Consider the following 23,608-nt stretch of genomic DNA (forward strand, 5'->3'; position numbering starts at 1 on the left):
GTGTGTGTGTGTGTGTGTGTGTGTGTTGCGTGTACGAGTGTATGAGTATGTAAGACTTATTAAATTTGCCCATTATTTTTCAACTAACTCCAGTAAGCTGTTTTCTTAATTAGCTGAGAACTATTTCTTTTCTGAAGCATCGACCCACAAAGCCAGAATCCCAAGAGACATTACATTGCATGTTTTATTTCACCCCCACACATCGTACGTGTACAGATGCCAGCAAACACAACACTTTGCTATTCTCTTGTGAGTAGTATTCATTTCTATCAATATGCGCACCTTTCTTTTCCTACCTTGCAAAAACTAGAAAGTGTTTAGTCAACCAACTAGCTTTCTTAAACGCATTGTATCAAAACGTGAGGCTATCAACCAATAATTTGAGGAATTCCTGAGCCCAACTGGCCAGTGATGGTGTTGATCACCTATACCCTTTGTCATTTGAGGAGAACATAATTGCTCATTAAAAATGTGGATTCAGTACATCACCGGAAACATGTGTTATCCATTAGCAGTCAGGAACGTGATATGGCTTAGAATAGTGACAAGTGCTGGTTTTAATCCAACAATACAAATTATAATGTCAATTACATCAAGAGAGTAGACAATAGTGTGCCCTCCAACATAATTATATGCGCTGCCATAATATGGGTTTGTCGAGTACGGCTGCTTGTGACTCATTTAATCAAGATGGCACTGTGGAAATGCTGAAGTTGGAGGCTTCAGTAATTCCTTCTGCTTCTCCTTTTTATACCCTGGCATCATACTGTTCACTAGTCAAGCCTCGAAAGTCCACACTGGCCATTTTGTTCAGCTTTGGCAATTTAGTCTCAACGAGTTACTATAGTTGAGTCCTGGAGAGCTTGGCTATTGAACAATGAAAGCTTCATCTCCCATGCACGTTATATCTGACATAGGTGACAAACTGTCTAAAACTTTAGTTCCCAGGAGGCATTGTGAAAGATTTGTTTCAGCCAAGTACCCCCTAACCAGTTAAAGCACTTTTGGATAAAAAGAAAATTACTTAAAGCAGTGCTGGCCCTCAGCGTATGGTTTAATAAGCTTCTGAAATGCATTTGTAGTTGTGTTTCTTAGTGTATTTTAAAATCCATACAGTTTGTAAAGGGGTCACCTTAACAGAATTTAGCAACGAGTTACTTCATGTTCCAATTAATTTACTCTCAATTTGAAAAAGAAAGCCGTACCTGTCCCAGCATTAAAAAACATTGAATTAGATCAGTGCTTCTCAAATAGCGGGATAGGCCCTGATGGGGGGCGTGGGGATGACCCCAGGGAAAGGATTTGTTTTTGCCATGTGAAGTGTTATTGTGATTGAAATAACGATTGGCATCTTTTTCTTTCAGGTACTTTGATGCACTTGGTTTTTTTCTGCTTAGATAAACCTTTACCTGTATAAATATTGTAAAAATAGTTAGCAGTTGTTGAAAGTTTGTTTGTATTGCTTGTTCTTTTTGTCAGTGTTAAATTTTTTTAGGTGCATTTTTTATAGATAATCATCTAATTTATAGTCGGCGTACCAAGTGGGGGGTGCACAAAATGTTTTCTCTTTCTGGGGGTGCATAATATAATTGTGAAGCATTGAATAAGAAAGACTTAAATCTCAAGAAAGTCTGGTAAAATATCACGTAACCCCTGAAGTGCCTTCAAGTATTCCCAGGGATACTCATATCTCCGTTTGAGAACCACTAGTCTAAAACACTTAATACCTTGGATATCATGGAAATTCGATTTGGTTTATCTGGATTTGTGCACCAGCCTTACAGATTTATTTATTTGAACATAAATCGTGTTTTTTGCACGCGTGATGAGGCTTATTTGCACCCAGCACATCTTTCATTCCGACGATGACGATGCAGAGCGATCGTCATTCTTTCATGCGCAAATTGTAGCAGTCAGTGACCCCCGTGGACTGCAGCAGAGCATTAATTTCCTTGTCAAGTCTCGGCTTGCGTGATATGTTTCCTCCATTGAAATGCAACATCAGTTGAAGTCTTTTAATGAGTTATTGTTACTTATCAAGGAATTTTCCCACAACGTCTGGTAATTTTTCACTCCACGACATACAGTTACACTCAGAATAATTGCAAAGGGCAAGATGATAAATCATAGAATCTGTGCTCTAATAAATGCGTGTATGTGTTCGAATTAAATGAATGACTCCATATGCTGACTCCATGTACTGCAAAATAGTTATTCGACTTATATACTCTATCATGTTATATTTATATGGTATGTGTTGGTCCATTTGAAAAAATAAACATCACTGAGAAAATAGTTTCAGTTGGAATAGTTGGCCGGCATGATATGAAATATAGTCCTTTAGGATCAGTTAATGGTTATGTGAGTCTTGAGAGTATACTTTTACACAAGTCATAGAAATGATTAACAGCATTTTCCACTGATCTCTGCATGAGAGCCTGAAAATTAATTCAGCTGGGATGCACATGTGGCCAGATACCAGTCCAATTATTAGACAGAGGTGATAGAGATAACAGTGGTCCCAGGTCATATAAACCTCTCTGTAGTTTGATCTTGCTTTGGAGCCTACAGATATGTCCATGTGCCACTGTACCATTAATTATTCTGATGCCACCGTGTAATTGCAACAAATCCTGCTATTTGTTGAGGTTAGTCTCTTGCACAGTAGCCAGCTTGTATTGAAACAAGTCCTGATCTTAAGACTGGTCTTGTTCTCATATCTTGAAAGTATTTTTCTTGTCTTGGATTTGACTCCCAGAAGTCTTGGTCTCGGTGAGTTCTGGTCTCAGGCAACTGATGGTCTCGGATAGTGCGGACTTGTGCGCAACACTCGGAGCCTCTTTCAGAGCCATAGCTCTGCTCAGCTTGACTGCTTCCTGTTTTCATCAGGGTGGCTGAGGTTCAACCCAGTTTTTGAAAATGCACAAGATGCGGTGCAATGACCGCAAGGCCAGGCTTTGAGGGCAAGAGTTCCAATGAGATAAAAGGAAGGAAATTCAAAATTATTCTGAGCCCCTAAGCATGACTGCTTGGAGGCTTGTGGGAACAGAATGAGGATACACAGTGGATGAGTGGCAGCTAGCGTCAGCATAGGTCAATCCTCTACTGAGGCCAGACCCGTATTCTTTTGGTAGTGTAGGATTGAAACTGTCACTTAACACATGATGATGATGATAAATGAAAGTTTGAAATATTTGATGCACATGTTGGAAGGGTGTCAGGCCTCATTAGGCCACTGAGACTGAGGTCAAAGCTGAAGGGAAACCCTTTCCACCCTCCCTATGGCTTCCTCCACATCCTGTCAAAACATCTGGCTCATCCTCTGTCTGTATGCATACAGTTTTTCAAGGTAGTGGCGAATTCTTATACTTTATATCAAATGTTTTGAAGAAGACTATCAATAATGTTAATACAAGTTCAAAATATATACATATGAATAAATGTCAGTTCATCATGATGTTCTACTTGTGTGCTGTCATCTGTTGCTATAGTGATGTATCTGACAAAAAATACAAATAAAAGTGCTTGAAGACACATGATGGAAGTGACAATCAAGGACAATTTGATTTCTGGCAGCTTAGTGCAATATGGCTAAAGATACATTTGGTGGATATCAATAATGAAAGATGAAAAATGGTAGTAACAATACAATTATGCACATTCAACCCATCTTCAGAGTTAATGAGGACTACATCCAACCACCCATTTTAGTGGCCACTTTTTCTGTGTAGGATTACTACTGCCTATTCTACACTCTTTAAAACTATGTGGTCAAAGGTTTGAGGAGCAATATTAAGTAAAATACAGTATATAACACTGCACTGGGTCCAAAAGGGACCGGGCCAAAGCTGGACTACTTATACACATCACATTGAATGGTAAGTGAAGCCCAGGGAGTTTCCAGTGTCATTAGCGTGTACCAAAAATTTACATATAAACTAAAGTAACATGCTGTAAATGTGAGGGAATAACAGCAAAAGCTTTATCTGCATTCTGGCGACACAATTTTCCAAAGTCAATACTGAGGGTTTGAAGGGCCTTTCAGCAGTATTGACTTTGGAAAATGGTGAGATTTACTCAGATTTGTCTCAGTCTCACCAAGAATATGACGAAAGGGGGATTCATGTAAGCAAATATGGTTATCACAGTGGTTGAGGCAAGTATGGTTCTGTGCATGTTGTCTCATCAAGTAATTTTCTTGCATTGTGTTAAACTTTCTTAAATACAACCGGTGAAACAAAAATAATTTTGGATGCGGTGCTTTATTGATAAAACAGATATTATTCCTTCTAAGCCCCACGGGCACACTTTAGAGTTTCACTTATTTTTGTTTCAATTTAAAAGGAAAAAACAGTGCCGTTCCCAGGGTCAGCAGCATTTATTATAGTTTGGTAAAAATGTAAACAAATAGTTCCCACAAGTTAACACAGTTTAATACTGTCCTTTTATCAACTTTTATTTATTTTTTGGACAATGTCAATACTGTCAAAATGCAGAATATCGGCGGTAATAATCACATCAGCCAATAATTGGCTCATCTCTAGTCAAGATTAAAAATAATTCAACCTACTAATAATGTTGTGTTAAACCTACCAAGAAATGCCTTACCACTTTATGAGTCACATCTAAAAAAAAAAAAAAAAGTTAGGCAAGTTAACTGCAACAGCACTGATGGCTTGTCTAGTACATATTTTAAAACTTTAAAAATGACGCATGAACAATTCATGAGATTGTACTGGGAAGAGTTCATATTTTCAATTTGTTTCTCTGGCCTGGCCCCATAATATTGTAGTACATATAAATAAATAAATAAGTAAATATTGTATTACTAAAAGGCCCCATGCACTTGAATGTGATCCTACTTTTTATGTCTTGTGTAAATGCATGTTATGCCCATTTAAGATTACGGCATAAATTGTGCAAATCCGGTCTCCTGTTGGATTAGGATGGCTAGAGAGTTGATGATAATAAAGTAGTGATACACTTATGTGGGGATGGCTGGAAGACCTTTTCCCTGAGATGGGGACCTAGAAATTGAAGAATGGGTGGATTTGAATACCAAATGAGTGTTCTCATCTTGCATTCCCCAACACTGATGAAACATGACATATAATATAGCACAGTCGCTGGTCCCCTCCTGAGGTATGTTACACCTACATAATCTCATTTAAAACAGAAACTGTACCAAGAAATGTGTTTTACAGCAGCAGTAATTCTTTGTGTTGATTGACACTTAATTAAAAAGATTTTATTAGTGTAGTTGTAGTTGCCACGGCACTTCAAGCTCAAGGTCACCATGGATAGGGTACAGCTCACCTATAGCAATGAACGGAAGAGTGATGTGGAAGATGGAAGAATGTTCGAATGGTTTTGCCTTTATTATTAATATATGATTAATTCAATGTTCATATTTTTCCCTTACCTCCTAGTATTGCTTAAAACTTTCTTCCTTTGCTTACAATACAGTTGAGCAAAAAAGTACACATACCGTTATAATGAATAAATGTCCTGGTTTAGATACAATCTGGGTACAAAACAATGGCACACATCTCATTTCATAGGAGCTAAGCAATCCAAACAACAAATACCCTACAGTGTCAACTGGAATATGCTACTAGCTGATAAGAGCATTAAATACGTTGTTCGCTTGCCACTTTGCGCTTTGCCAGTTAATACTCGGTCTTGTTCAGCTGCAAATGAAGGCACCTTTGCACGTGCTTATGGCTGTGAGTAAGAAAGCTTTGCGGAGACGTTTATGTACGAGAATGGGGGTTGTGCACAGATGCATGAGAGAATAAGAATGACAGCACAGGCTGAGCCTGGCCCTTTACGAAAACTTGCATTGTGGGTAATGGGCAGGGGGAATAGTCCTCGCGCTGCGGACAGAGTTCATTCATCAAACATTCATCACTGACTGCCTTTTAGTTATGCTTACATATGTGGTATCGTTAATTGGAGTGTGTTCTACAAGAAAATAAATAATTATGCAAATTTTGCAATAATTATGCAAATTTCCCACCCAAATATGAGCTTTGTGTGTTTTCGTCCACCCATTTGCGCTTTCCTCTATGAGGTCAGGGGTGGCCAGGCACCTTTTGAAGACACTTTCATGAAGGCTTTTTTTTTTTTGTTGTCTTTTGATTACTCAAGACCTAAAAGACAGACATCACAATCTCTTTTGTTGTTTTTTTTTTCCAGATGTATTATTGCTTTAAATGTCAGGTTAGAACTAAAAATGTCACTTCACATTGCTGTGAATGTTATGAGAACTTGAAACTTGAGAAACAAAAGAACTGAGGACAATAAATCAAGACAATAAACTTCAAAGCGCACACCCCAAAAAAATACAGTAGCTGTGAAAAGTCTACACACTCCTGTTCAAATTTCAGGATTTCGTGATCATAAAAACAGACCAAGAAAAAATCCTTTCAAAACATTTCCATCTAATAATGCAACCTATAACCTATACTAAAACAGTAATAAATACTATAAGTCATACAATACTAAAACAGTAATAAATATTGAGTTGCACAAGTGCACACACCCTCTTATAACTGGGAATGTGGTTGGTTGGTTTTCTCTTCTTGTTAAAGTGGGGCCAACACATACATGTCACCTTTTGGAACTACCCAAAATATTAATAACTAAAGTTAGCTGCTCTAGTTGGTTATTCCCCAACCGTTTTAAAGGTATGAGTCAAGTGAATGGTATTAAAAAAAAACACAAAAAAACAAAAAGGCATTAAATACACCACCAACACCGTGAAGACAGTCATCATCAAGGGGTGAAAAAATTGCACAACAATGACATTATAAATAACTGGATGTCCATCCAGAACTAATGAAAAGACAAGAAAAACAGTCAGGGAGCCTGCCAAGAGGCCGACGACAGTGAAGGAGTGGCAGGAATTTCTAACCGACTGTTCAGCACATGTGACAAAATCTCCCGTCTTCTTCATTTGTCTCAGAGATAGTGTATCGTGACAATATGGAAGCCTTGCTGAAACAAAACCAACTACTTGAAATCTCAACACATATAAAGAAAAAAGTGGTATGGGCCGATGAATGCAAAATTGACTTTGGCGCGCTTGTTCGCATGTGTGCAGTGAAGAGACACACAGGCTGCAAAATGCGTCCCCTTTAGCCCGCTGCCGCAGTCGCCTGATTTCCTGTGACCGCCTAAACTCGTGCAGAGGTTGTTTGTGCTCTACTGGGCTTGTTTGGACATAGCAGAGGCCCATTTAGACTAATGACACAATGGCTCTTCTCCTCCCGAAACACCGCTTCCTGGAATTGACGTGTGTGGCTTCACCGCCTGCCCTGTTAGAGACAATTGAAAAAGCAATTACCTGCAAATGCCCCAGTCACATGTATTGTACGTGTGCTAGAGGACAACAACTTCAACAGCAGCTGGCTTCTGAGGGCCGGTTGTTTGTTCTGCTCTCATCTTGAAACACTTTTAAACACAATGGTCCTCACCTGGTGGGACTGTTGATAGTCGTTCTCGGACGCCAGCGATCGCAGTGGTTGTCTCTGACCTCCAGCTCTCTGTTTGTAAGATCCAAATAAAGATTTGGTCTTAGCATTCTACACCAGGAAGTGTTTTGGCTCCATCCACATGGTCTGTTACGCTCATTAGCCATGAGAAAATTCCATGAGGTGAAAGGTCACCTGAACTCGCTTCCTTTTTTTTTTGCAGACTTGAATAAATAGATGAGACCTTTAAGAGAAAGGTGTGTAAGTCAGATCAAAAAGAAAATAGAACTGTGAAGGAGTGTGCAGGAGTGGCAACAGTAATAACGTCTATTTTCAAGTTTGTAATCCCAGACCTGGCATAGCTGACTCTGGGCAAAAGGCAGACTACTTCCCCAGGCTGCCCATCAAAAAAAAAAAAAAAATCACAGGGCACATATTGGTTCGGGGAAATAGACTGGGACCCCTTGGTGAGATGTTCTGTTTTTGTGCTTTTTTTTTTTTTCTTGTATATAGAAATAATGTGACAAAACCACAAGGTCAAAATATCATTTGTTTGTATTCTCTACAAATTTTTGAATGCTCCAGGAACCTTAATTTTGAGAAAAACAGAAAACAAACTTTAGCAGCATAATATTATTTTTTAATCTGTATTTCCCACTTCAAAACAGTGCATTTAATAGAAAATAGCGTGAATAATGAACCAACACTTGTTCACTGTCTTTGACATTGCTTGAATCAGGTGTACTGGCCCTTGAGGACTGTGTTTGGACACTCCTGGTCTATATGATAAAAATTAATGTGGAAATATGCAATAGTACAAAATAGGGCTGCACGATTATGGCCAAAATAATAATCAAGACTATTTTGGTCAAATTTGAAATCACGATTAGATTCAAAAGGGCCTTCCAGCCCCAGATGTGTGTTTTATCCTTGTGCGGTATTTTGTCCAATCTTTTTTTTTTTTTAAATCAAAGACATTTCACATCATTAAAAGAAGACTGTAGGGAGCTGAAACTTCACCCAGATGGTGACAACATGTCAAAGTTCAACATAGCACGACCACTTATTCATCACATTACCGTGAGCGTGACATCCCTTGACTAATATACTGTGAGAATGATGTGGAAAAAATAGACTCAAAAATGATCACATACTGCACAAGCGTTAAGGTGGCATGGGAGGTTTGCTCTTCTCTTTAAAGTTTCTTCTTGAAAAGCCACAACTTTTTATTCATTCTATAAACTATTTATTTCCAAAACATTACTGATTTTTCTGCTCTCCTTTGCTTTTCCATGTGGTCCTATTACCCTTCTGTACAACGCCGATGACGCAAGTTAACAAGTGGTATGACTATTAATACCAGATTGAAAGTGAGAAAAACATGAGCACTAATTAAAAAAAAACACTGCGCTCCATTGTTGCTTCATTCTGTAACAACATGTTGATGGGAAAGATAATTGAGTTTCTAAGCAAGTCCCATCAAGGGACTTATATGTCTCTGTAGTCATCATCACAAAAATTACATTTCAGTATTTGCGTAAATATGTTCACTTGGGAGAAAGTGGCATCCATGACCTCACCCTCTTGTGAAATTAAATTCCATTTTAAACGTACACAGTTAAATTGATTCGTCAATCATTGCAACTTCCTGGTACTTATTTGCAAAAGAAAATAGAGGAAAATTGTTAGTTTAAGAAGCACAATAATCTGAATCCCCAGTTTGTTTTAATATTGAGTTTGAATTACCCCACTGTGGCACAGCAAGGGAAGATTTTCTGCCTCACCAATTTTAAGCACAACTTGCATGAGACATCTGTAAAATATCGCTCTCAAGATCAATGCGTTCCCCTTATCCTCACTTGTACTGATAGACCGCTTCAGAGTAAAACGGAGGTTCACATCTAGAGACAATACAAAGCGCCTTTGCCTCCACTCGGCTTCACAACGCCCACACCGGCATCGACTTACTTGACTAGAGATGTTTCAAAACAAGAGCTTCTGACGCGACGCCCCTCAAATGCGGTGATTATCTTTGGCGTGGTGCCAGTAGCAGTAGGAGGCATTCTTAAGAGTATATATATAGTAGTATGTGTACGCACGTACAGTTTCGTATCTGGCTGGTCAGCGTTTCCTTTCCACACTTTTCCCAGACAATGTGTCTTCACCTCCTTCATGATGACACTTGCGTACTGCTGTATAAGAGGTGCAATAGCATTATCCGTGTGTTTTCCTTTCTGGGTTAAGATCCATTCCAGGCGTGAATCACACAGGCGTGATATCTCATGCGTTGTTTGTTTACTCATGATTCAGACGACTGAGCCATGATAACGGCTCGGGCCAGCGCTTGACTCAGTAAATAGATATTCTTATTGAATCACACTCATTTGCAACTAGGTGGAAAGCTAGATCTGTCAACGATAGTTGTGTTTTGTTTTTTCGCCACAAGAAATGTAGCCTCAAACTTCTATTATTGTTGTTGTTTCAGCAGTTTCTTAAGGGAATCTTGCACAATCCAAGAAGTACAAAATTAAAAATCAGCCATTCAAAATATACTAAAGGTCAATAGCTGTCAGAGTTTTGCTTACCTTGACTGTTTGGCACATCTGGAAACAGCTTTCAGTATGTGTATATTGTTAAATACGTATTAATTTAACAATAAATGCTATATATACAATCCATATATAGCGCATGTATGTAGTTATGATCCAATGATGTTGACATTTGATATTGATATTTTGATCAAAACAAAGTGAAGGTAATATGCGCATGGTTTATTGAAAGCAAAACTACTATCAGAGAAAATAGTGTGTTTTTTTTCCTGATCTTTTCAAATTGAGAGCAAATTAATTGAAAAATGTTGCAACTTCTATCATGCACTGTCTACCATAATGAATATATATCATGTTTAGAATGATGGCCAGTTTGGCTGCCGTCTTATGTTCGCTGAGGTGAACAGAGTAAGAATTTCACTGTGTGGTTTTGTGCTATACATGTGACAATAATTCTCTACAATCTCTAGTCTAACAAAGTATTATAGTTGATATTGGGTTTGTGGGACATGAAGTAAGCAGCAAAATTTACATGATTTTATCCCACTCAGGGGGTGGCCATTTTTCCACTTGCTGTTGCATGAAAATTACTTCACAGTTTCTCAGGGATCAACGAATGATCATTTATTAGATTCCCTGTTTTCTGAGTTTAGTCACATGCTGAGCTGTGATTGGTTGATACCTGAGCCAAGAGCAACTATGGTATCATTTTCCTTCAACGACAGTAGCCAAAATGGCTACCCTCTGAAATTATAATACCGTGTTTAGACTAATATGGTTGCAGAGGTTTTATATATATATATATATATATATATATATATATATATATATATATATATATATATATATATATATATATATATATATATATATATATATTTTATTAATCAAAAGGTTTTAATTTGAGTTATTTTGTTTATTTTCTATAATAACCTCGGTTATTCCAATGTGCAGGTGTACTTACCTTGTTAGTCAGTATAATTTTATTGACGTCAAGTGTCAAGTGAGTCCTCTTCAATGCTTCATTTGAAACCTTGAAGTTGAAGAACATCCATCAATCACTTTGCTTTACCACTTGTCCTATGCAATAATTCACAGAGCCCGATTCGACTGCCGTTGGCCGAAGTGGAGGCATGTGATTCCTTCTCGCATCGGCGGGTAAGTGTCTGTGACTGTCTGCCCTCTGGCCTGCACCTTCATCACGGTCAGTACCTCTCTTATTTGAAGAGATAAATTACCTGAGTTGGGGCCTAGTGGGTCTCCTCCTTCTGAGAGTCATAGCGTCTGGGTTGAAATGTCTGACCTTTCTCTATGGCTTTCTCCCGCATTACAAAATCATGCATGTTAGGTTAATTCAATACAAAGGGTGCTTGGCTAGGACGCGGCGACGTTTATGACATTTTGAGGTTATGAACAGTGCGCGCCATAAGACTACATGCTCACGTGGCACAAGAGACTCACTAACTGCCTTACTTGCTGTTTTACATTTTATTGTTTTATATTGATAGCCTCAAACTGTTTTAAATCCAAATATTTACTGTCATTATGACATTTTCTGGTTTGCAATGAATTGTGGCGCAGTCTAGGAATAGCTTGTCATGCGGTGCTAGAAGGCACGCTCAATACACCGCCATACTGACTCTTCTTCATTTTATTGTTGAATATTGATGGACTGGATTTGTTTTTGATCCAAATATTTACTGTAATTATGACATTTTGTGGTTAGGAACGGCATGCAGTGATAGACTCATTCCCACCTCTAAATTTCAGATGTGTCTCCGCTGTCAAAATGGAATATAAACTGACAGTGGTGTCGAAACAATGGCCCTGGGGCCATTTGCATCCCACGCATCGTTGTTAGCAGCCATACTAAAACTAACATTAAAGATGACCCGCAATCTTAGTTTAGAAAAAGTTATGTGTGTGGTTTATTGAACAAAAAAAAAACCTTTTCCTTCTCTTTATTTTTCTGCATTTGGAGGATAATGTTTGGACGCCTCTGTTATTCGATACTCTCAGTTGCCCACAAATAGGAATTTACATGCCAAAGTTTATTTGTGTATACGTTGACCAATCCCAAGGCTTACCCCGCCTCTCACCCAGAGACACCTGGGATCAAGTTCAACTCACTAGCGACCCAATTAAGTACGAGCAATGTAGGAAATGCATGATAACCGGACACTTCTACGATGCTGCAGAGGAATATAAAATAACATATAGGATTTTGGGATTTTTTTTCAGAGCACAGCAAATGCAACATTCGCTTGACAGCATAACCCAGATTTGGTCTTACATAAGCCTGTTTGTGTTTGAGAAAAGGGATGTCACGTGATTTGAATGTTTGCACAAATAATATGGATGTATTCACTTGACATGTGCGGACTTATCCAGTCGTGTTTGCACATCCATGCCTCAGGTCAGCTATTGTTGGAGAAGGAAGTGGTGCAATGAAAATCTACAGAGTACAGCAAATTTTGAGTCATACACAACCAAAGGCCACAAAATTAGGCACACCTGCACAAAAAAAAAAACGAACATTCAACGTCAGAGCATATCAAAAAGTATGCCTTTCGTTACTCTTGCGTAGGCCAAAAAATCTCAAAAAAGACATTAGGACTACCTTTTCGTATAATATGTTGTAATTCTATGTACATCTCCAAAGTGATGTTACAAGTAACCCATCTTAATGGTTTTTTTAGATACTGTACAAGCCTCTTTAAGGCCCCGTTAGTTTAATGTTAGCCACTGACATGCTAATAATTTGCATTTATAGTTGTGGTTTTAGAACCCTTCAAGCAATGTATATTTGATATATGTTAATCACCTGCATGTATATATATTCTTTATCCTTTGCAAAGAAAGAGCATTATCATTGCAGCTTTTTAAATCACAGGAAAACAATGAAAATGTGAATACAGCCAAATTAAGATCTACTGTTTTCATTCTACAGACGCCCGGTTGCCAATGCGTGTACACAAGGAGCAACAAAATGAATTGAAATGAAGCATTAAATCATTTATGGTACAATGGGAAAGATTATTTCAGATATGTGTTTCAGATGTGTGTACATGGGATAAATTGAACTTGTACCTAAAGGCACTGCTTTACAAACAATAATAAACATCTCCTGTAGGACAGCAGCATTATTAAATTTCCAAGACCTCAAATACGTGTCGAATTTATGCTGTTAGAGCACTGCATACCATGTTTCCATTTCAGTCAGGTGTCAACTTAAATTCAGTAAAAGATCCATAACAATAAAAACAATTATAACATAATAAAAATTATTGTTTTGTTTGTTTTTGTGTTCTGTGTAGCGCCTTTTTAAGGCCTCAAGGATGCTGTGCTTTTTTTTGCATGTCACTCTCAGAGCAGCAAATGTTCCTTTAACCTTGCTGGGTTTTTTTCTATTGTTCTAACTCGCATGTTACGGTTTTATTTGAATGTTTGCAGAAAGTCACCAACAGAAAGCATCTCAGGTACATTTTTAATAGTGACCATGAACATTCCAGATGGTTATTTATATATTATATCGACTGTTTTTTCTCAACGTATTACATTTTACTTAACATTGTCATCTGTATACAACACCCATTGTTCCAAAAGTCACTAGAATTGTGCAGAAGGGAAATAATCAGCTCCAGGCTGAGTTCAGTTAATCTGCCGAAATTCCTTCCTCGCTTTTGCAAAAGAAAGCTGGGAAAGCAGCTTTGCCACCCAGAAATCCTTCCTGTGTTTATGTGCGCTTAGGAGTCGGCCAAATGATTTTTTTGAAGGCTTTCCTGAAATCCCTGTTGAAAATTGTGTAAATGATGGGATTGACAGAACTGTTGCAGTAGCCGATCCAAAAGAAAAGGTTGAAAAGTGTGCCAGGGATGTAGCAGCTGTCCCTGCAGATAGCGTGCAGGCTGTAGGTGAAAAAGAAGGGGAACCAGCACAACACAAACACACCCATGACCACGGCCAGGACGAAAGTGAAGCGCTTCTCTCGCATCTGGGCCACTTTGGTCTTGTTCACAGCGGCAGCGTGTTGCCGCCCGGCCGGTACGTGTTTTTGCTCCGTATAGAGCTGTGACGCGCGGGACGAAGCCCAGGAGATGCGACAGTTCTGTGACGGGCAGCCGTCCGAACCCTCCACTTTGCCCTTTCTGGCGAAGTGATGATTGCGGCCTTTGGTCTCCGACGTGCAGCAGCTCTCCTCCAGGTCGATGTCGTCCAGCTCGCCTTGTTTCTGAGGGTGGCTGCCCGAACTTTGGCTGCTGGGGCTCTCCATGTCGAAGCGGTCGTTCTGGACGAAGCAGGTTTCTGACTGAGAGGGCTGCCGCTCCAGTCCGTTCTTGGCCACGAACACCGTGGAGGAGCGTTGCTTGGCCACCTTGTAGATCTTACAGTAGACCAAGATCATGATGAGACCCGGCGCAAAGAAGGACACCACGCAGGAGGACAGGATGTACCACGTCTCGTCGTTGATTAGACACTCGCGCTCGTCGTGCCTGGTCATGAGAAGGGGGGGGAAGGAGATGACCGCCGAGATCACCCACACCATCGCGATCATGGATTTGATGCGCTTGGGAGTCCTCTTAAGGTTGTAGCTCACCGCCTTGGTGACGGACCAGTAGCGATCCAAACTGATGGCGCACAAGTGCACGATAGACGAGGTGCAGAACAAAACGTCCAGCGCCAGGTAAAATGCGCACCATGTGCTTCCAAAGTACCAGTAGCCCATCACCTCGTTCACCAGCGAGAAGGGGATGACCAGGGTGGCTACCAGGATGTCCGCAGACGCCAAAGAGACCAAGAAGAGGTTCTGAGGGGCGCGGAGAGCCCTGCTCGTCAGCACCGCCACGATCACCAACACGTTCCCCACGATCGTCACGGAGATGATCACGGCCACCACCAGGATGATGAGCGCGGCGGCCGGCGCCGTGTGAGGCCACTCGAGCGGCGCGTCCGTGCCGTTAACATCCTTGGAGACATTTTCGAACACGTTCACCTCACTTGATTCCATCGCGGCTCAAATCTGACCCATGACGCCATGACTGTGCGTGCGCCTTCCGCTCGACGTGGAGTCGACGCGCGCGTAATGCTCTCTTAACCGGTAGTAACCCACAAAAGAATCACTGCTGCCCGGCTGTAACGCTAACCCACCGCTACGAAATCCCCCCAAAGTCCCGATGCGACGAATTACTTCCGATCGCATCGTAAATTTAAGACAAAGCATGTCACACGCGGTTAAGGATCCGCGCGTAATGCTGCCTTCGCATTGAGGTGCCAAGCGTCTCTTTGGGGACGCACGCCGCGAGCGCTTGCATGCCCATGCAGGAGGGAGGTGACGTCACTCCGAGGACCAGCCCGTTTTCCAAACTTCAAAAGAGGAGAGGGAGAGAGACAGAGAAAACGAGCCTGTTTGGACAGCTGGTTTTGAGATTTCTTCCAAACAGGAAGCATTTTCCCTTCAAGGATGCCCCTGGGCTTGTTGTGTTTGATTTCACGCACAGTTTTTTTCCCCTCTCTCGACTTTCATCTAATGATATGCAAAGGCCAGTGAATAGTACAAACAGCATTGAACTGTCAAACAAAATAACGGCTACACTTGGAATCATGTCTATTTTTAATGAGTCTTTTACTAAATGCGCTTGCGATTAAAAAACATCCCTTGAAATATCCCTTGTGACATAAACGTATTTGTGTCACTGTAATCACCCAAAAGTCCGTTTGCGGTCTTTAAACCAAATTTGCAATCTTTATTTAGACCAGGTGTGTCCAAACATTTTCTTTTAAAAGCTGCATTCGCAATGAAGACCAAAAGGGACATTTTTTTTCTACTTGAATTTATTTAAAACGTCATTAAAAAAAAAAAAAAATCTACGCAAGGCATTCTGTCACAAGTGATGAGACAAATTAGGATTTTTTTCGCTCTTCTAAAGGTGTCTACCACCAAAGCTTTTTATTCCTTTTTAAAAATGGCAATGTAGACCATGTCAAATGCTTTTTTTGCAGATTAGACAGAGCGGACAAATGAAAAAACAAATACAAAAAAATGTGGGCCGTAAATGCCCCCCGGGAAGTAGTTTGGTGTCCTTTGACACCATCAAAAATATCTCAACATTGCCATAGTACTATTTACTGTTTCATCATAAATAAAGGACATACTTGATTGTTAGACTAACGCAGGGTACAATTTTTAACATCGTTAACAATTTTACAAAGCACACGTGAACGCAACAATCTCTTTTGCAGTACCAATACTGCCCCGTAGAGAGCATCGGGGCAGATTTTTGAAAATATATTAAATAACAGTCGTAGTAGAAGAAGAAATAGATGAAAGTTAATTTCTCCGGTCAAATTGAACTCACTTTTGACATAAGGATCTGAAGTATCGAACATTACACCATTTGTCGTTTGGAACTCTTCTGAACAAATTGGTGAGGAAAAATTACTCATAAGGCACACCACACTAAATAAAAAGTGCACAACAGTGGCGCTCCTAGCTTGAATGGAGCCCTCCTTTGCCGCTAGATAGCCGCCGCGTAATTCCGTTTTAAGAAATGTACAATGTCATGATTCTATTTATACATTTGATTCACTTGAATTCCAAATGTCGACTCTTCCATTTCCCTTACACCGGGCACCTCCACAAGGGGGCGAAAATTTACCTTAAAAAGATCAATATTCGTCAGGTTATACCTTTATGCAAATTAATACTTCTTCAGACTACATTTTTTCAATTAGGCTTAAGCAAATCGAGCTCTACAAGTCAAGGAACTGTAAACATTTTTATTAAGTTTACTTTTAAGGGATACAATAGCTTCTCCGTTGCCAATGATGATGGCTTTTGTAGAATTCAAAGCCCATGTCATTAGGAGTTGCCTTGGGATCATGTTGCCATATGGGTAAATTAGTGTGAATTGTGCCTTGTGGGACACAATCCCCCAATTGTATCCCTAAAACACTATCTGTTAGCAAAGGGAGCTCTGGTTATGTAATCTGCATGGCGATGGATGTGTATGACCAGGAGATATTTAGAGTAGCAGTGATTTAAAAAAAAAAAAAAAAAGAAAGAAAGAAACTCATACAGACAACTATAGCAAACATCTTCTGATGAATCCATATGGCTATTGAATAGGTGACGTATGACATTCAAATGAACGTTTTTGAGTTTTGAGTGCTGCAAATGACACTCAGTTTTGACTACTGAATCAGGAATGCATGAAACAAGTTTGTAAGACAGCAAGAGGCATTCTTTTTATCTCATACACAACTTTAGATGATCATGAAACTGTGGCGATTGTCTTTAGGGTAACTGTCAACATATATCAGGGTTGTGAAGACATCTGCTGGAGGACATACCTGCTGCATAGGAACAAAGCGACCTCAGCAAACTCCAAACATTCACCATGACTCGTCAACCCGCAGGGCGTCTGGTAAATAAGATTCAATTGTAATTATTACAAATGAGCAAGCCTCGTTATGCAACCGGTGATGGATGATGTAATTATGTATATGGCTTCTATTCTACTATTTACTCCTCTTGAAGATGATCTTAACATTAGTGTTATTAAACACATTATGGATTTGTTCCAAGGCCCAGAGTAGATGGGACATTATTTTTTTTGCAATTAAAGAAATATATGATAACGATATATAATCCTCTGCAGTTGAATCTGAATGCGCTTTTCATTCTTTTCCGTCACGCACAAATTCAGTTTCAGAAGGCTGCTTGCAGTGCTGGCAGTGACCAAATGCAGTCAAAAGGAGCGATCTTGTGAAAAGGATTTTTTTTTGTTTTTTTTAGCAAAGAACAAAGTAGCCTTGCTCAAAACAGCAACAAAGTCTGTAAAACAAACCATAATTCAGAGCTTTGAAAGTTCAATATGCACGATTACGTAACAGTAATATCTTTGAAGCTGGAAGTGGCTTCACACATATCGTCAGTATGCTGTTGTCTTTTTCATAAGATGCCAAGGCTCAATTATTTAATTTTTTCTTTTTTTTCAGAGGTGTATTGCCATTGAATTAGAGGACCAATTTTAACATTTTTATTTATTTATTTTTTTTGCTCAGGTCAGTTCTAGTGGTTTGAATCAAGGGTGTTATTAAACAATAAAAATCTGGCGTTATTAACAATTGGTTTTCTTGTCTATTGAAGAATGTTTTTGTTGTACAAGCAAAGCTAAACTGTTAAAAAAATAAAATGAATAAATAAATAATAAAAATAATAGTCTTGAAACAAACCCAAGACTTGATTTAGTCTTGAACATATTTCAAGTCATCATATCTACAGATATATGATGATAGTAAGATGAATTTGGTACCATCTTAAAGCTAAACAGTGAGTTTTTATGTACTGCTTTTTTTTTTTTAATCTGTTGTAACAATGGCCAACACAATGCTGGATCCCTTTTAGCATGAATTAAACTATCGGGTTGATGTGTGCTCTGTGACAAACAATACTCACTTTGAAACTCTTATCGTCAAGAAATAAAAAAATAAACTAGCATTTTGATGAAAAAAATACCCATTAAAAACGGACTTGCATCGCACAGGTCCCACCCACTATGCAATATTGCAACATTCCTCATCAGGTGCTAATTATACTTGTGACTGGAAAGGCCAACATGTTGCATAATAATTGACAAACACATCACAATTCTTTTCAGTCCAATCTGGTGAGAAAAAAAAAAGCATGATTATTTAATAGCCTGTCTACAAGCAGGTAATGCTCCAGTTGAGGGCTGTTCAGCACTGGTTATTGTAATCTAATAGGGATCAAAGTTAGCTTTACTAATTATCTACCAATGTTTCCAAACGATGTATATCAAAAGAGAATTCTATATTGAACATATAGAAGCAGCAGGGGTCTGCATTTCCCTCCCTGCCTCAATCCTCTTTACCTTTGTGTTTTTTTTTTCCTCTCTAAGGGGGCTGTTTCAGCTGAATGTGCACAGAACCCTGTGTAGTTATGTAATATTCCAGGAATAAATGGCCTTAGGTGCAGTGTGAAAACCTCATCTGAGGATACAGGTGCATGGTAAAAGTAATCATTCCTTCTGGCATTTCAGCCTCCACAAATTCAACCGTGACCCCCTTTTGATACTTTTTCTATTGGATAGCTTCTCTTATTTACATGCGTGAGTGCGACCCTGGCTATGCTCCATGTGTTGTAGGAGCTGGAGAGTGGGAGAGGACTTATGAGTGTGTCACAGCCTCACAGTGATTCACATGTTCCCCTCCCAGACATCTTTCCACATCTTGCAGCCATTCATCTCGCATTGCCGCCGCTGTCTTTCGGCCTGGCAGGTTGGGGATAAATACATGACTGCTGACCTTTTGTTGTGTTCCAAACAAACAAGATTTCCCCTCTGCATTTTCCCATAACTTTGGACTCAAATAGTAGAAGTTGAAAGTATGAGCAGACTAATGAAGCATTGAAGGTCACTCTTGTCAGCACTAAATAAAGTTTTTCCCTTAGATTATAAAAAGCCGAGGAAGTTTATCTACCATACCTAATTACTGTATATCTAACATATTGGTCCGTGGCATTTTGTTATTCAACAGCCAACTGATTATTTTTATTTTCAGGTCGTGTGTATTTCAGATGAGGCTTTTATTCAAACTAATTAGTAATGTTGAAGCGATAGATATGATGATGTCCAGTGCCGTGTATAGAGGTGGGGTAGATGGGTGGTACAACAAGATGATGGGCCCAAGTGTCCAGCTGAAGCGATTGGGTCAAAAAAATTATTCGTTTATCAATGCCACTTTATCTTTGATATTTACTTTAATAAGAAAATTGCAAACTGTGTACAGTGTTAGAACATTAATCCGTTCCGCGGTTGGGGTCGTATGGCGAATTCGTCGTATGACTGGCAATCCAAACTTACGTTAAATAGCCAATGCGTTCATAACCCCAGGTAAAAACATCAAAATTGTACATAAAAATTAAACATTGGTACCAAAATAGTATAGTAACTGCTACGTATATATAATATACATGTATACAATCAGAAAACATCATAAATAAAAAATATAGAAAGGATTTATTTACCTGTGAGTGCCAATTGTTATGCCCATATTCCCTAATAATGGTTATTTCCAGCACTGTTTCCATATAAATCATGTTCTTACTTCTCTCTTTAACATCATCAGCAATCTTGGGCCCCATGGCTAACCCTTTCAACTTTGAATTAAGCAGTAAAATGCACTATAAATACAGTTTTGTAACCACTCACAATCGAACAAAGCTTTACCGTTCCGTCATTTTGAAACAAATGAGGCCGACCAATAGCAGACCACCATTTCCGTGAGGAGACGCCGACCAGTAGCAGACCAGCATTGTAGTGACACGTTGCATGGAAGCAGTTAGACGGCAATAGCAAATAAGTGCAATTACTTAAAAACGCCAACAGATAGAGGCAAAACAACACAAATACAGCCACTGCCCTAGGGTCATGACAGTTGTTCTTGTCGCATATCCGGGAACATGTCATAAAGAGGGGATGAACAAACTCAGTAGTCCAGGTCGCAACATTTAAATAACGTTAATCAGGGACGTTGTAAAACGAGGGTCCACTGTATTTTGCTTTGCTATAAAATCTGCTATCTTAAAGCTAATACATAATGAGATGTATCATGGATGAGCTTAAAAAAGAACCGGTCTATGTGTCACGATTGCGAGGCATGGTGGAGTGTGTAGGTGGACCCAAATGAAGTGAAGCAGGAAGAAAGGTGGACTCAAGAACAGATGTTTAATATGAAGCAAGGGCCAAGAACGCAGTGCCAAGCGTTTTCAGAAAAGGCAACCTCGAGACTGCCTAGTACAGACTCACCATCCATTTTGAAACTGAGAGCTACTTCTTTGGTACTGAGTAATACAAAGGTCTACCAATGTGTGAAGACACAGATCATGTTAATAATTTTTCGCAAAGGAACAGCTGTAGTAAACATAAATGAATTGTAATATGTAACGTAAATTTATTAAATATATAAATGTTTGTCAATTTCATAGAAATTCACCAATGTTCTATCATTTGTAAGCTATTGTATTTGTAGAACAGCCTTGCGGGCTACTCGTGATCTTTGGCCTAGTATACCCCTGTAGACCCCTGGCCAGGTATATTTAGCATTGGCACTCATCTTTCAAGGCCGACAGATTATTGTGAGCGACGTCTATGTAAACATGGGTGGTATCATATGAAAGATTGATTTCCATTCCTTACTTAGAATTACAGATATGTAATATATGTGTTGTAAGTATGAAAAACTGCTATCCAATGGTCACAGTTATCACTACAGTGTTCAATTGGCTTAATATTAGATACGCACTAGTTAAGGTTGGCAGCTACCCTCCATAAAAAAATTAAAAAGAAAAACTATTGGAAGAGAATTTTATTATTTATTAGTTTTACTCCTATTTTAAAAGATGAGAATTCTCATCCTTGGCAATGAAAGAGTAAAAAAGAAAACCCCCCAGAGGTGGTGGAAATGTTGCCACTTGCCGTCAAATTAAAACAACATCACAGTTGCTCAGGTAACATACAGCACAATCATGAATCTCAAGATGCTACCGATTTTCCACCAGAGCAACATCGATGGAGAGGCCGGTGTTTAAGATCATAATGCTGTATGACTGATTCATGAAGGCATGCGCGCCCTTCAAAATCCAACTTGGCAGGCCACGCTTGGTTTTCCTCCACAGTTAGTGTACCCTGACAGACACTAAGGCACGGTTAATTACCTTTGCGTGATCTAGTGTTAGATGAGGAAGCCACTCGCTAGCCTCTTGTGTCAACAGATTGTTGCTCCACAGTCACAAATAAAAGTGGGGCAACTATTCGCAAGCTGAAGCTGGCAGGCTTGTATTAAAAGCTTGACACTTTAACATGGATGTAGACATAGCAACCAATTTGTAGGAATACTTGTCTGACATCTCATGTGCGCTATTGAGATTACATTAAAAATGAATTATGGCAGCATATGCCATGTTTACTAACCTTAATTGAAGTGTAAATTGTTGACATTTTCAAGGATAAGTAATGTTTTGATTGACTTTAATACTAAACTTTGAGCCAAGGTACTTCTCCCCATAAATACTTTTGTGCCAAAAAAAAACACATTGGCCTTAAAAAAATCCATCTTGTTTGAGCCCTAATTAAAGCATGTGGATTTTGCTGCTGAATTCATAGTCCACAAACACAGTATGAATCAGAATACCATGTTTACCTGAGGCTTCATAAAGCATATTATTGCAAAGAACAATTTTATCTCATTTGCTCCCATCCACAGTTAACTCGGTTTGTTTTATTTTTGTTGTTGTTGTTGTTTTTAGAATGAGTTTGGGTTGGGGATGGCATTGATTGAATTAAGAGTAAATCTTTTTTTTTTTTAAATGATGAAAGAAAAATATTACAAAGCAAAAACAAACCAGAGGAAGTTACACACCAACATAAGGGCAAAAACAAAAGAATGGCTGTCACCATTCGTTGGGAAAAGTCGGAGGTGGGAGTTGGTGGGGGCACTGGCGTGACGTGGCTGCAAATGACCCCAAATAACCTCGTAAGAGGGGATTGACCTTGGGCTATTGCTGTTGAAAATGATCCAGAACATTAATTGAGGCCCTTTTGTCATGGGATTTAGCCTGTCAAACTATTTTAATCTCTAAAATAATAAAGTGGAAACATATTAGGTGCAGGAATGTAGATGGTAGGGATGGGTGCTGTTGTCCGGACAGCAAGGTTTTCAGTCCTTTGGTGACATCATCATCATATAAAATTATGTTTTAATTGGTTGTGAAGGTCAAGGAAGGACAAAAATATAGGTCACACATTTCAGTCTAAAAATAACAATGATGCCATGTGTTGAAACACGGTTGTTTATCGTTTGACTTCAGAATTCTGTCCAATCACGCCTGTCCATCTAAAATGCCCAGTCAATCATTTTATTCTTTGTACTGCTGTAATTAGCTACCAAGAAATTCTATTTTGGAATTTTCCCCCAGGAACTTTTTTTTTTTTTTTAGAAGACGCAAACGTTGAATCCCGTGGGTAACTTTTTGCAGCCTTTCTATTTCTTCACATACAGTATGACAGTCTTTTTTTTTAATAGAAGAGTTTCTCAAACACATTCTGTATAAATTGTCTTTCTCGTTCCTGATATTGACTACTAATTCACAATACAACACGGCATTGTTGATTTTCTCTCGAAAGAGATTTGTTCATCAGTGTCTGATCGAAGTATTACTCATTTACAGCCAAATGCAACAAGACAGCAGAAATGACCTCCGACTGGCTCTGGCAGAGAGTGTTAACGATTTCTCGCCAGTGTCTCACTTGATTCAGACATGATAATGAAACTCTTTTGTATTCATCTTAGTGATGTTGTGTCTACTGTGCTATGAAAACAAGTCCTTGCTCTCTTTCAATTTTTTATTCTTTAAAATCATTAAAGTGTAACTATCAATTGATGGACTTTTGTTATTTTTCAGAAAATTCTAGGGAAGAATGCTCGACCATCTGTTCCTGACTTCATATCGAACTTGCGTTCTACAGCAGGACGATGTTCCAAAACACGCCAGTAAGTCTACTA

At 39.1% G+C, this 23,608-nt stretch overlaps 2 protein-coding genes across 9 annotated transcripts in view; one reads left to right on the plus strand and one right to left on the minus strand.

Annotated features, from left to right (window-relative positions):
* Positions 1–23,608, plus strand: part of simc1 (SUMO interacting motifs containing 1) — a 58,476-nt gene that overhangs the window by 26,415 nt on the left and 8,453 nt on the right. For 3 of the 8 annotated variants that reach the window (XM_088431562.1, XM_088431561.1, XM_088431564.1), the window contains 3 exons: positions 11,123–11,182; positions 17,323–17,448; positions 23,508–23,596. In XM_088431562.1, coding sequence (XP_088287688.1) covers positions 17,422–17,448; positions 23,508–23,596 — 116 coding nt within the window. In that variant the 5' untranslated portion in view covers positions 11,123–11,182; positions 17,323–17,421. Of the gene's footprint in view, positions 1–11,122; positions 11,183–16,283; positions 16,450–17,322; positions 17,449–23,507; positions 23,597–23,608 lie in introns of those variants that run through there. The other 5 variants (XM_088431560.1, XM_088431565.1, XM_088431563.1 and 2 more) reach the window with 4 other exon arrangements.
* adra2db (adrenergic, alpha-2D-, receptor b) lies at positions 12,061–15,363 on the minus strand. The gene has a single exon (XM_088431568.1). It carries the CDS (start codon positions 15,030–15,032, stop codon positions 13,761–13,763), a length of 1,272 nt encoding a protein of 423 aa, XP_088287694.1. The 5' UTR covers positions 15,033–15,363; the 3' UTR covers positions 12,061–13,760.

The sequence above is a fragment of the Hippichthys cyanospilos genome, chromosome 13 (assembly GCF_059441005.1).
Source record: "Hippichthys cyanospilos isolate Australia breed blue-spotted pipefish chromosome 13, RoL_Hcya_1.0, whole genome shotgun sequence".
NCBI classification, from domain to species: Eukaryota; Metazoa; Chordata; class Actinopteri; order Syngnathiformes; family Syngnathidae; genus Hippichthys; species Hippichthys cyanospilos.